At 43.1% G+C, this 12683-nt stretch overlaps 1 protein-coding gene across 1 annotated transcript in view; it reads left to right on the top strand.

The window, feature by feature from the left end:
• The window catches only part of RTN4IP1 (reticulon 4 interacting protein 1), a 41061-nt gene extending 31833 nt beyond the window's left edge, over window positions 1-9228 (top strand). Inside the window, exons 7-9 of the mRNA XM_040350188.1 lie at window positions 3969-4152; window positions 4327-4419; window positions 9092-9228. Of these exons, the coding sequence (XP_040206122.1) occupies window positions 3969-4152; window positions 4327-4419; window positions 9092-9211 (397 nt within the window). The 3' untranslated portion in view covers window positions 9212-9228. The remainder of the gene's footprint in view (window positions 1-3968; window positions 4153-4326; window positions 4420-9091) is intronic.
• Window positions 9229-12683: the final 3455 nt, after the last annotated feature.

Here is a 12683-nt window from a genome sequence, read left to right as displayed (position 1 = left end):
GAGACGAAAATTTAACTTTTTGGTCTAAAAGCAAAATGCTATGTGTGGCAGAAAACTAACACTGCACGTCACCCTGAACACACCATCCCCACTGTGAAACATGGTGGTGGCAGCATCATGTTGTGGGGATGCTTTTCTTCAGCAGGGACAGGAAAGCTGGTCAGAGTTGATGGGAAGATGGATGTAGCCAAATACAGGGCAATCTTAGAAGAAAAGAGTCTGCAAAAGTTTTGAGACTGAGGCGGAGGTTCGCCATCCAGCAGGACAACAACCCTAAACATACAGCTAGAGCTACAATGGAGTGGTTTAGATCTAAGCATATTCATGTGTTAGAATGGCCCAGTCAAAGTCCAGACCTAAATCCAATTGAGAATCTGCGGTAAGACTTGAAAATTGCCTTTTTAGACGCCCTCCATTCAATCTGACAGAGCTTGCGCTATTTTGTAATGAAGAATGGGAAAACATTTCACTCTCTAGATGTGCAAAGCTGGTAGACATTCCCAAAAATACATGCAGCTGTAATTGCAGTGGAAGGTGGCTCTACAAAGTATTGACACAGGGGGTGGGGATGATTACAAATGTACGCCACACTTTTTACATATTTATTTGTAAAAAAAATAAAATAAAACCATTTATCATTTTTCTTCCACTTCACAATTATGTGTCACTTTGTATAGGTCTATCACATAAAATCTCAATAAAATACATTTATGTTTTTGGTTGTAACATGATTAAAATGTGGAAAATGTCAGTGGGGTAGATTCAAAGAGCAATTGCGCCTGCGTAACCATAGATACGCAGCGCAATTGCTTACTTGCGCCGGCGTTACAAATGCTCCTGATTCAGGAACCTCGTTACGCCGACGGCAGCCTAAGATATGACTAGCATAAGGCTCTTATGCCAGTCATATCGTAGGCTGCATTCTTACGTTGGCCGCTAGGGGGCGTTCCCGTTGTGGTCAGCGTATAGTATGCAAATTGCATACTAATGCCGTTTCACAACCCTACGCGAGCCCTGCGTACGCAGTTTACGTCGTTTGCGTACGTCGGGTTTCACGTAAGGCTGCTCCTGCTAATAGCAGGGGCAGCCAATGTTACGTATACCTGTCGTTCCCACGTCGCGAAGTTTGAAATTTACGTTGTTTGTGTAAGTGAATCGTGAATGGCGCTGGACGCCATTCACGTTCACTTTGAAGCAAATGACGTCCTTGCGACGTCATTTACCGCAATGCACGTCGGGAAAGATTCCCGACGGAGCATGCGCACTACGCTCGGCGCGGGAACGCGCCTAATTTAAATGATCCACGCCCCCTACGGGATCATTTAAATTGCACGCGCTTACGCCGGCATTTTGCCGGAGCGCCCACGCAATTTACGGAGCTACTGCTCCGTGAATCAAGGGTAGCGCAGATAATTTGCGGGGGCGCAGGGCAAAAACGGTGCCCTGCGCCTACGTAAAAACTGCGCAAATCTACCTGAATCTACCCCAAGGTGTATAAATACTTTTTCAAGGCACTGTAAATCACTTTTTAAAAAATGTTTCCAGTAGATGGTTGAATATGGTTAGTTGCCACATGGAAATAGACATGCCTTATTTCAGACATTTTTGATAAATGAGAACATTAATCCTTTCATTTTTTTTTGGATGCTATTTCAGTGTTTTTTTTTTTTTTGTTTGTTTTATTTTAGGAATACATTTAGAATGAATAAGATTTACTAAATCAGTCTAAAGTCCTATTCCACTGTTCCAGCACCCCTATACATTTGCTCTTCCTTAAAGTACCCAACATTGGGTGTATCCTAATGCCGCGTACAGACGGTCGTTTTTTGTGATGGAAAAAAAACGACGTTTTTGAAAACGTCATTTAAAATGACCGTGTGTGGGGAAAACGTTGATTTATTTCTTCTGAAAAACGACAAAAAAAAAATCGAACATGCTCGAATTTCAAAACGTTGTTTTTTGTGTCAATTAAAATGATAGTGTGTGGGCAAAACGACGTTTAAAACCCGCGCATGCTCAGAAGCAAGTTATGAAGCTAGTTTCAATGGAAAAGAGTGCTGAACGTAACCGCGCTTTGCTAGAGCATTTTGAAAAAACGATGGTGTGTAGGCAACGTCGTTTTTGAAAATGAAGTTTCAAAAACGTCGTTTTATTTCATGATTTAAAACGTCTTTTTTTTTCATCACAAAAAACGACCGTCTGTACGCGGCATTAGAGTTTTTGTAGAACATCTAACAGAGATCTTTGCAAAACGTGCCCAAAAATTGGTACGCTGGCTTTGCTTTCAATGACTGTCAATTATATCTGCATCACTTCAATTTTATGGCTATTTATTATACAGGGTCCATGGTAGTCACACTTTGCTTTGTAAATCTTAGGGTTCTCCATCATGACCTTTAAACAGAAGTCTCTTGCCTTGCAGATTTTATATATATATATATATATATATATATATATATATATATATATATATATATATATATATATATATATATATATATATACACACACACATATATATACATACGGGCCTGCCCTCACTCAAAGGCTGGGGTTTGTTGGTTAGTTACTATGGATTACTGCACTTTTTCTAAAGCTGAAGTTTAGCTAAACAAAGCCATACAGCTTTAACCACATCACCAACGTGTAATAAAGTATATCTGATGTTGTGAAGGCCACTGGATCCTGAAGATCTTCACTGCAGGGATATCTGTACTCTTCCTGTCTCTGACCTTGTGTCACTGCAGTGGTTAACAGTTTCGGGTCCTCAAGAAGAACCACAGTACAGCTGTTTGGTCGAGACCGCCTCTTCCTACCGCTCCTTATTCTTTGATTTACACTGCTTGTAACACAATCTGTGGATGGGGAGATAGTCCTGTGACTAATTTAGTCTCTCCGCCATTCAAATATTGGGCCAGATTCACATAGAATTGCGGCCGTGTCCGTGTAACGTAACCCGTTTACGTTACACCGCCGCAATTTTTCAGTGTTAGTGCCCGATCCACAAAGCACTTACCTGTAAACTTGCGGCGGTGTATCGTAAAATTCAAATGGGGCGGGTACCATTTAAATTAGGCGCGCTCCCACGCCGGACGTACTGCGCATGCTCCGTATGGCGGCGCGACGTGTTTGTGAATCGCGACGTGCGTAACGTACTTACGCCGAAAAAAATAATAATTCAAAAGCGACGCGGGAACGACGGGCATACTTTAACATGGTGGAGTAATTTTACACCATGTTAAAATACCCCTAATTTTGCGACGGGAAACTAAGACTTGCGCCGACGTATCGACTGGAAAAACCTTTGTGGATCGCCGTAACTGCTAATTTGCATACCCGACATTGGAAAACGACGCAAACTCCACCCAGCGGCGGCGGAGGTACTGCATCCTAAGATCCGACGGTGTAAGTCAATTACACCTGTCGGATCTTAGGGCTATCTATGCGGAAATGATTCTATGAATCAGCCGCATAGATAGAACAACAGATACGACGGTGTATCAGGAGATACGCCGTCGTATCTGTTCTGTGAATCTGGCCCATTGTTACTTGCAGTGTATTTGATGGGGGGGGGGGGGGGGGATTCTCAGTGGAGGATGAGGAATGGGGTGTGTCCTCATCAAACCATTTGTACTGTCACTTTGCCTGAGGACCCGTGACAGCCAATCGCATGACCATAAGCCACACCTGCCTGCATTCTAAACCCTTTAAAGGGTCAGCAGTCGTCGGCTCTAAGGGGTTAAACAAGTTATATATTTTACTTTCATATAACTTTCTAGTGTCTATTTATGTGACTGCATTGTGGATGAGAAAGTCAGTCAATCTCTTACCTTTCATTATGTAAACTGCAAGGCTGCAGTAGAAGAAAAAACAGAATGCTGCCATTTCCTTTGATCTACTTTGATTTTAAGTAGTTTTGAATAATAATTTTTAGGTGTAAAGGCTGATGGTTTTCATTTATTTTTCAGGTTTGATGTTATTCTTGACAATGTAGGTGGAACGAGTGAAGAATTGGCTCTTCAGTACCTTAAGCCATGGTCTGGAGCTTCATACTGCACACTGGTTACTCCTTTTCTGCATAACACTGATCGACTGGGTATAGCAGATGGAATGATGCGTTCCGGTATGACTCTGGGATCAAAAGTAATAAAGGTAATATTCTTCATTTACAAATACAGTATGGATGTATTCAGAATGCGAGTGTTCCATGGCTGAATTTAGTTATGGCTATATATTTGAAGTTTTGAATGTACAGAATATGTTCTATCTTTTGCTTGTCTCGTATTTCTGAACAGTAATAAATGTATCTTTGTTCCTTGTTTTCAGCACCTCTGTAAAGGGATCCACTACCGTTGGGGATTTTTTACCCCCAGTGGGCCAGCCCTAGATGAATTTGGTGAACTTGTGGATGCTGGCAAGGTAGGTAGCTGTTCTGTTGGTAGTGAGTACACTTCTCAGATACATGATCCTCTTTGGAGCAACACCTGCTTGAGTATTATAGTTGCCAAACATTTGAACTAGAATAATATCACATGTTGTTTCTTTTTTTTATAACATTCAAGTGACAGTTTATTACAACACATTACATTTTATTTGGATTATTTGTGACGTTGATGTCCAAAGTGGAAAAAAAAATCAGATTTGTCATGGCTTGTAGCTCCTCACAAGTCTGTCACCTGGTAGACAAGATCAACAAAGTACATGTGTAGGAGCAAGAGCTAAAGTTAAAATTGGAATGCATATTTGCATAAGTACTGAACACAATTAAATTCTGTACAATACAATGATGTACAGCGCGTCGTTCAGGTGGGGAGAGCTGGTCGTAAGTCCGAGCAGTCATTGAACAGGTAAGTCATTATACGAGGAGTATTTGTACTGTAAATGTAGTAAACTTTAGAATCGGATGTACAAATGACATGTTTGCCTATGCTACCTCTGTGAAGTTCTCTGGCTACTCTAATATGCATTTCCAAGGTGTTTTTAAAGAGAACGCAACAAGAGCATGGAAAGTATACTCTTCACATCGGTGGTGTTTTTGCATAAACAGATGTATACTTGCTTATCTAATCCCTGCTCTCTGTAGACCTGTCTGCTAATCCCCCTTCCCAGAACACAACAAAAGTGCCCAGTGCTAGGAGACTGATGTTCTGCTCTAAATAGACTGTGTTTTCTTTATTCACTTAATCTCTCTTAATCATTCTGCATTCAGCCAGTCCCAGCTCTTTGCCGCCTTTGCAGCCATAATACAGGAAGGGGTTTCATCTGAGTCAGTTGATTTTAGCAGCGGATCACTGGTATGTTATCCTGCTGTACGGTCAGCCTTTTCAGGATTAAGAACACAATAGGTTTGATCAATACAAATGACACAGTTGTGTAAAGCTTTAAATATAAGGGATCATCAGTTTGGTATTCATGTCTCAGTGTTTTCCTCAGTGAATGGGTCAGAACTGTCTGATCAACCTATGATTAACCAAAATAATACCGGTCAAGCCTACTAAGGGGGCTGCTTTCTCTCTAGAAATAAACAAGTAAATGATGCCCACTGTCCTTTGAATGTGATGTATCCACATCTGATGTCTGTGGGCTGACACACACATACTGGAACATACTGGATGCTGTCCTTGTTAGGAAAGGGAGGAGTACTGGAAAAAAATATTAAAATAAGTGGGGCTTCAGCACCAAATGTCACAGATCTGTTTTTACACGCACAATGTGCAAAGCAATCATGTAAGTGTATTGTGCCACTCTGTGTGAATACAAACGATCCGGTGTTGACTTCAGTAAGTGCACAAAAGGTGTGCGGAAATTCCCTCTTGTGCTGCTTTGGAACCCCTATGTGTTCAGGGTCCAAGAGCACATCTTTGTTCTTAAAGTTTGACTTCATGAAAGGGTTCTCTTCCTCTGCTTTCTTTTATTGTGAAAAGGAGAATGTGCAGAGAGCCCCCAACTCGGCCCTGAAGGTTACTGTTCATCTATGACATCACATATTTTCATACTGCGGGCTTGAGAAAATCTGAAAATAGATGTTCTCAGTTCCTGGTACATTCTGTCCAATGATGCCAGGATTCTTTTCTAAAAATTGTGTGTTTACTTTGAGCCTAGAGTTTAATTTGAGCTCCCTCCACTGTTCTAGCAACAGAAGTGCATGCCAGCCAGAAGGCTGCACACTTGTCTCATTGTGGACAATTGGAATGGGACCCATGAGCTCTGCTTGGTCTCTGATGGCACCAGAAGTACAAAATCTACTACAAAAAGATTACAGCAAGAATTTATCAAGCCATTATATTTTCACATTATTGGCACTGCAGTGGGCTTTCATTTTGTTTAACCTAGATTCTTTTTAGGGTCTGTGTTAACGTGCATTTTTGTATGCTTCAAACAAGTTTTGCATTCCTATACAATTCTATACAAATATAAAACCTGCTTGAAGGAGTCAACTAAAGGTCAAATTCAGAATTCACTGACAGGTGCATGATTTTGGAAGTTTCTCAAACTGATGCCATTGACACAAGTCCTGAGTGACACTCTTCCTATACTTGCCTCTATTCCCTAGTAAAGCTGTACTTGTAAAAGAAGAGGGTAAATACTTGCCTCTCCTGTTGCCCACACCGCTGAACACTACTTTTTTTTTTTACTGTGGAATGATCCTACAAAGTCTTCTGGGAAACCAACACTTCAGGAAGTGTCAATTTCCTGTGTCCTGTGCAGGGGGTCCTCAGAGTGTCCTGCTGCAGATCTCCATGTCACAACTGTGTTCTGTCTGTGTGTACTGTAGTGATGTATAGGGCAACAGAAGGAACCAGTGACCGCTTCAGGGGACACAGAAAATTAACACTCGTGAAAATGTCACATACAGAGGTTGTCGAGGGTGCAGTGCACTGAATGTTTTTGCAACCTACCTTCACCAGTGTATGTACAGGCCCTTGGAAATAAGTAGGACTTTAGATATACATTCTAGGGTATATTCAACATCACCCGTAGCTAAAGTGACATTTACGTTGTTTGCTTAAAAAAAAAAAAATGTTCTACTTGCCTGCTCTGTGCAATGGTTTTGCACAGAGCAGCACTGATCCTCCTCTTATCGGGTCCCCCATCAGCGCTCCTGGCTCCTTATCTTCAGTACCCCTATAGCAAGTCCCTTACCCCTCCTGTACCATTCCCTCCATCCCATGTGCTTTTTCTCCTCCATCCCATGTCCTCTTCCTCCTCCAGTCCCATCCCCCCCAATCCCATGTTTTCCTCCTCTTCCTGTCCCAGCCCCCATCCCATGTCCTTCTCCTCCTCCTCCTCCTCCTCCTCCTCCTCCTCCTCCTCCTCCTCCTCCTCCTCCTCCTCCTCCTCCTCCTCCTCCTCCTCCTCCTCCTCCTCCTCCTCCAGTTCTATCCCTCGTCGTCGTCCTTCTCCTTCTCCTCCTCCTCCTCCTCCTCCTCCTCCTCCTCCTTCAGTCCCATCCCATGTACTCCTCCAGTCCCATCCCATGTACTCCTCCAGTACCATCCCATGTTCTCCTCCATCAGTCCCATCGCATGGCCTCATCCTCTTCCTCCATCCCATGTCTTCCTGCTCCAGTCCCATCCCATGTCCTCTTCCTCCAGTCTTATCCCATGTTATCCTCCTCCATCCCATGTCCTCCTCCACCAGTTACCCCCCCCCCCCCCATCCAATGTCCCCATCTTTGGTGACACCAAGACATCCCCCATTCCATGTCCTCCTCCTCCAGTCCCATCATCATCATTCCGTCCCATGGCTTCCTCCTCCAGTCCCATATCATGGCCTCCTGCTTGTCCTCCCCCCCCCCCCCCCATCCAATGTCCCCATCTTTGGTGACATCAAGATGGGAAATAGCCAGCAATATACTGAGATTTCCCCTCACTTCCAGTCTATCCAGTATATTGCATATCATGTGTAATATGGACATCATTTTGTCATTCTAAGGCAACAACACTCCCTGCTTGTGGGTCAGAACTGGAGAAGCTCTGCCCAGCACATATCCAGCTGAAAGCGGCCAGCAGGGTGCCATAGATGAGAGTTCAGCCTTCCCTGGGTGCTAGCACTGACCAGAATGATCAGGAAGCACAGTGTCCTTCTCTCTAAGACATCCTCTACTTAGCCAGCCACTTCTCCCCCACATGCTTGTTATCCTCCCTCGAGACCCTGGCTCTGCACTCTGCTAACAGGGGCTAAAGGGAGGTTGGGAGCGCTTTGCTGGGTGAGCATGCAGCAGGCGTCCCGGAGTGACCAATACCAGCTCCTACCCCTAACATTACAGAGCCAGCAAACCCCTGTTGTCTGCACTTGCTTTCCCATCTGGAGCTTCACCGTTATCCTGCAGGGGTCGCCTATCCAGAGATTAGGAAGGAGCAAGAGGGCAGTCAGTCTCCTGCCGGGGATTACGAGGTGCTATCTGCTGACATGGTCCTGGCTCAGAGACCGTGCACACAGGTGATTGGGCATTTGTACCACTTCCTCCTAGAGCTGCCTGGGTCCCCTTGGATTACCGTGGCCCCTTACATGTGTACTGGCTGTACCCCCCTGATGGCGGTCCTACTTACTCCCGAGTCACGCTCTGTGTGTCCATAGGACACACAGAACGAGGCTCCGCCCCCAACCCGCTCCCTTCTCACTGGCTGTGATTAACAGCAGCAGGAAGCAATGGCTCCCTCTTCTGTCTCTCAGCCATTGAGGAGGCGGAGACCTTCCACCCTCTTGTAGATCGCTGGATCATGTTCGGGTAAGTATTAGCGGGAACTGGAGATTGGGAGCTGCATACTTAATTTTTGCATAGAGTGCATGAAGGTAAACAAATCTTCTGTCTTTTAGAACCACTCTAATAGGAAACTGATTCTGGAGCAGTACATATAAATACATTCAGCTTCACGGCCAGTGGCGTTACTACCGCAGGATCAGCATGGAGCCAAATATAGCTAAGGTTGCAATTAGGAGTTTTTTGGTAGAGCCACTGCACCTACGTACACTGTGAATTAGGCTCTGTTTTCTCCTCAGGGTTGTTTTGTTGTGAATGGTTCTCTTTAAGGTCTTTTAATCATACTGTGAATTTCATATTTTTTTTTTTTTTTATTGTTTTCCATAGATGCGCCCTGTTGTTGAAAAAGTGTTTCCATTTTCCGATGTTCCTCAAGCTTTTGATAAGTTAGAAGCAGGACATGCACGAGGAAAAACAGTAATTCAGGTCATTGAATCAAAACAATAAAACTTTTGTACATTCTATTGGTCAATCTTCTTCTTCTTTTTGTGTGATATTATTGTTGTTTGTAAAATAGGATATCTTTAAAGTTCACATGTCAGAGATATGAGAAGAGCTATGCTTCTAAAAATGCTAGTTTTCTGACTTTAATGGTGATGCTTTGGTTTCACTACTTTCTGAGTCGCCCAATCCACTACATAAAAATATATATTTTTAAAATAGTGACCATTTACAATAGGGGTGCCCAATAAGTGGCCCACAAAGCCCTCTGATGTGGCCCGCAAATTGCCTACTCTGGGATAGAATAGAATACTGTTATTAACCACTTAAGCCCCGGATCATTTTGCTGGTCAAAGACCAGGCCACTTTTTGCGATTAGGCACTGCTTCGCTTTAACTGACAATTTCACGGTCGCGTGACGTGCATCCCAAACAAAATTTACATCCTTTTTTCTCCATAAATGGAGCTTCCTTTTGGTGGTATTTGATCACCTCTGCGGTTTTTATTTTTTGCGCTATAAACAAAAATAGCGTGACAATTAAAAAAATATATATAAAAAAACATATTTTTTCCTTAGTTTAGGCCGATATGTATTCTTCTACATATTTTTGGTAAAAAAAATCCTAATAAGCGTTTATTAATCGGTTTGCGCAAACGTTATAGCAGCTACAAAATAGGGGGTAGTTTTATGGTATTTTTATAATAGTTTTTTTTTTTTTACTAGTAATGGCGGCGATTAGCGATTTTTATTGTGATTGAGACATTATGATGGACACATCGGACACTTTTGACACATTTTTGGGACCATTGTCATTTTTACAGCGAACAGTGCTATAAAAATGCACTGATACTGTAAAGATTACAGTGGCAGTGAAGGGGTTAACCACTAGGTGGCGCGGCAGGGGTTAAAGCGGGGGTTCACCCTAAAAAAAATTACATCCACCATACTAACGACATTTACAGTATGCAGGTCTTTTTTTTTTTTTGTACATACCGTTATATTGTGATTTTTCTCCCCGGGTTCTGATTCCCGCGGGACTGGGCCTTGCTATCCCTGGGTTAGATGATTGATGTGTTGTGAAAAAGTTCCCATGTCGCACAAGGCGCGTCACTAGTTTTCCATAAATAGCCGAGCTGCCAGTCGGCGCTATACGGCACCTGCGCAGTCAGCTCTACACGGCGGGCGCAGGCGCCGTATAGTGCTGACTCGCAGCTCGGCTATTTACGGAAAACTGGTGACGCGCCTTGTGCGACATGGGAACTTTTTCACAACATGTCAATCATCTAACCCAGGGATAGGAACGCCCAGTCCCACGGGAATCAGAACCCGGAAGCCAGGGAGAAAATCGCACTATATCGGTATGTACGGCGAAAAAAAAAAAAAAAGACCTGCATACTGTAAATGTCGTTCATATGCTGGATGTAATGTTAGAATTTTTTTTTTTAGGGTGAATCCCCGCTTTAAGTCAGTACTTTGGAGTGATTCTTACTGTTAGGGGGCGTGGCTACACGTGACACATCACTGATGATCATTACCAATCACGGGGAACAGCCATCAGTGACAGTGTCACTAGGCTGAATAGGGGAATGCCTTGTTTACAAAGGCATCCCCCTGTTCTGACTTTGCTGACCGTGATCGCGGGCCGCCGGGAACATCGAGTTCTTGGGACCCGCGAGCACGCTCACAAGGCACGCGGAGGACACGCGCGCGCCCGCTGGGTGGCAAATTTAAAGGGATGTATAGGTACGCCAATGTGCCTGCTCGTGCCATTGTGTCAACTTACATCTGTGTGCGGCGGTCGGCAAGTGTGTGTGTGTGTCTATATATATATATATATATATATATTTTTTTGAAGAATCAACAACAAGTGGGACATAATCATGAAGTGGAACGAAATTTATTGGATATTTCAAACTTTTTTAACAAATAAAAAACTGAAAAATTGGGCGTGCTAAATTATTCAGCCCCCTTAAGTTAATACTTTGTAGCGCCATTTTTTGCTGCGATTACAGCTGTAAGTCGCTTGGGGTATGTCTCTATCAGTTTTGCACATCGAGAGACTGAAATTTTTGCCCATTCCTCCTTGCAAAACAGCTCGAGCTCAGCGAGGTTGGATGGAGAGCGTTTGTGAACAGCAGTTTTCAGTTCTTTCCACAGATTCTCGATTGGATTCAGGTCTGGACTTTGACTTGGCCATTCTAACAGCTGGATATGTTTATTTGTGAACCATTCCATTGTAGATTTTGCTTTATGTTTTGGATCATTGTCTTGTTGGAAGACAAATCTCCGTCCCAGTCTCAGGTCTTTTGCAGACTCCATCAGGTTTTCTTCCAGAATGGTCCTGTATTTGGCTCCATCCATCTTCCCATCAATTTTAACCATCTTCCCTGTCCCTGCTGAAGAAAAGCAGGCCCAAACCATGATGCTGCCACCACCATGTGTTGCTTTTACGCCAAACATAACGTTTTGCATTGTTGCCAAAAAAGTGGCCTGGTCTTTGACCAGCAAAATGGGCCAGGGTTTGATTTTGGTTTCATCTGACCAGAGCACCTTCTTCCACATGTTTGGTGTGTCTCCCAGGTGGCTTGTGGCAAACTTTAAACGACACTCTTTATGGATATCTTTAAGAAATGGCTTTCTTCTTGCCACTCTTCCATAAAGGCCAGATTTGTGCAGTATACGACTGATTGTTGTCCTATGGACAGAGTCTCCCACCTTTGCTGTAGATCTCTGCAGTTCATCCAGAGTGATCATGGGCCTCTTGGCTGCATCTCTGATCAGTCTTCTCCCTGTATGAGCTGAAAGTTTAGAGGGATGGCCAGGTCTTCGTAGATTTGCAGTGGTCTGATACTCCTTCCATTTCAATATTATTGCTTGCACACAGTGCTCCTTGGGATGTTTAAAGCTTGGGAAATCTTTTTGTATCCAAATCCGGCTTTAAACTTCTCCACAACAGTATCTCGGACCTGCCTGGTGTGTTCCTTGTTCTTCATTATGCTCTCTGCACTTTAAATGGACCTCTGAGACTATAACAGTGCAGGTGCATTTATACGGAGACTTGATTACACACAGGTGGATTCTATTTATCATCATTAGTCATTTAGGTCAACATTCAGAGATCCTCACTGAACTTCTGGAGAGAGTTTTCTGCACTGAAAGTAAGGGGGCTGAATAATTTTGCACGCCCAATTTTTCAGTTTTTTTTTTGTTAAAGTTTGAAATATCCAATAAATTTCGTTCCACTTCATGATTGTGTCCCACTTGTTGTTGATTCTTCAAAAAAAATGACAGTTTTATATCTTTATGTTTGAAGCCTGAAATGTGGCAAAAGGTCGCAAAGTTCAAGGGGGCCGAATACTTTCGCAAGGCACTGTGGTTGTGTGTGTGTGTGTGTATGTGTGTGTATATATATATATATATATATATATATATATATATATATATATATATATATATATAAAGGGCTGTGCAAATTAA

Source organism: Rana temporaria, chromosome 4 (assembly GCF_905171775.1).
Source record: "Rana temporaria chromosome 4, aRanTem1.1, whole genome shotgun sequence".
NCBI classification, from domain to species: Eukaryota; Metazoa; Chordata; class Amphibia; order Anura; family Ranidae; genus Rana; species Rana temporaria.
This window is presented reverse-complemented; position numbering and strand designations above follow the sequence as displayed.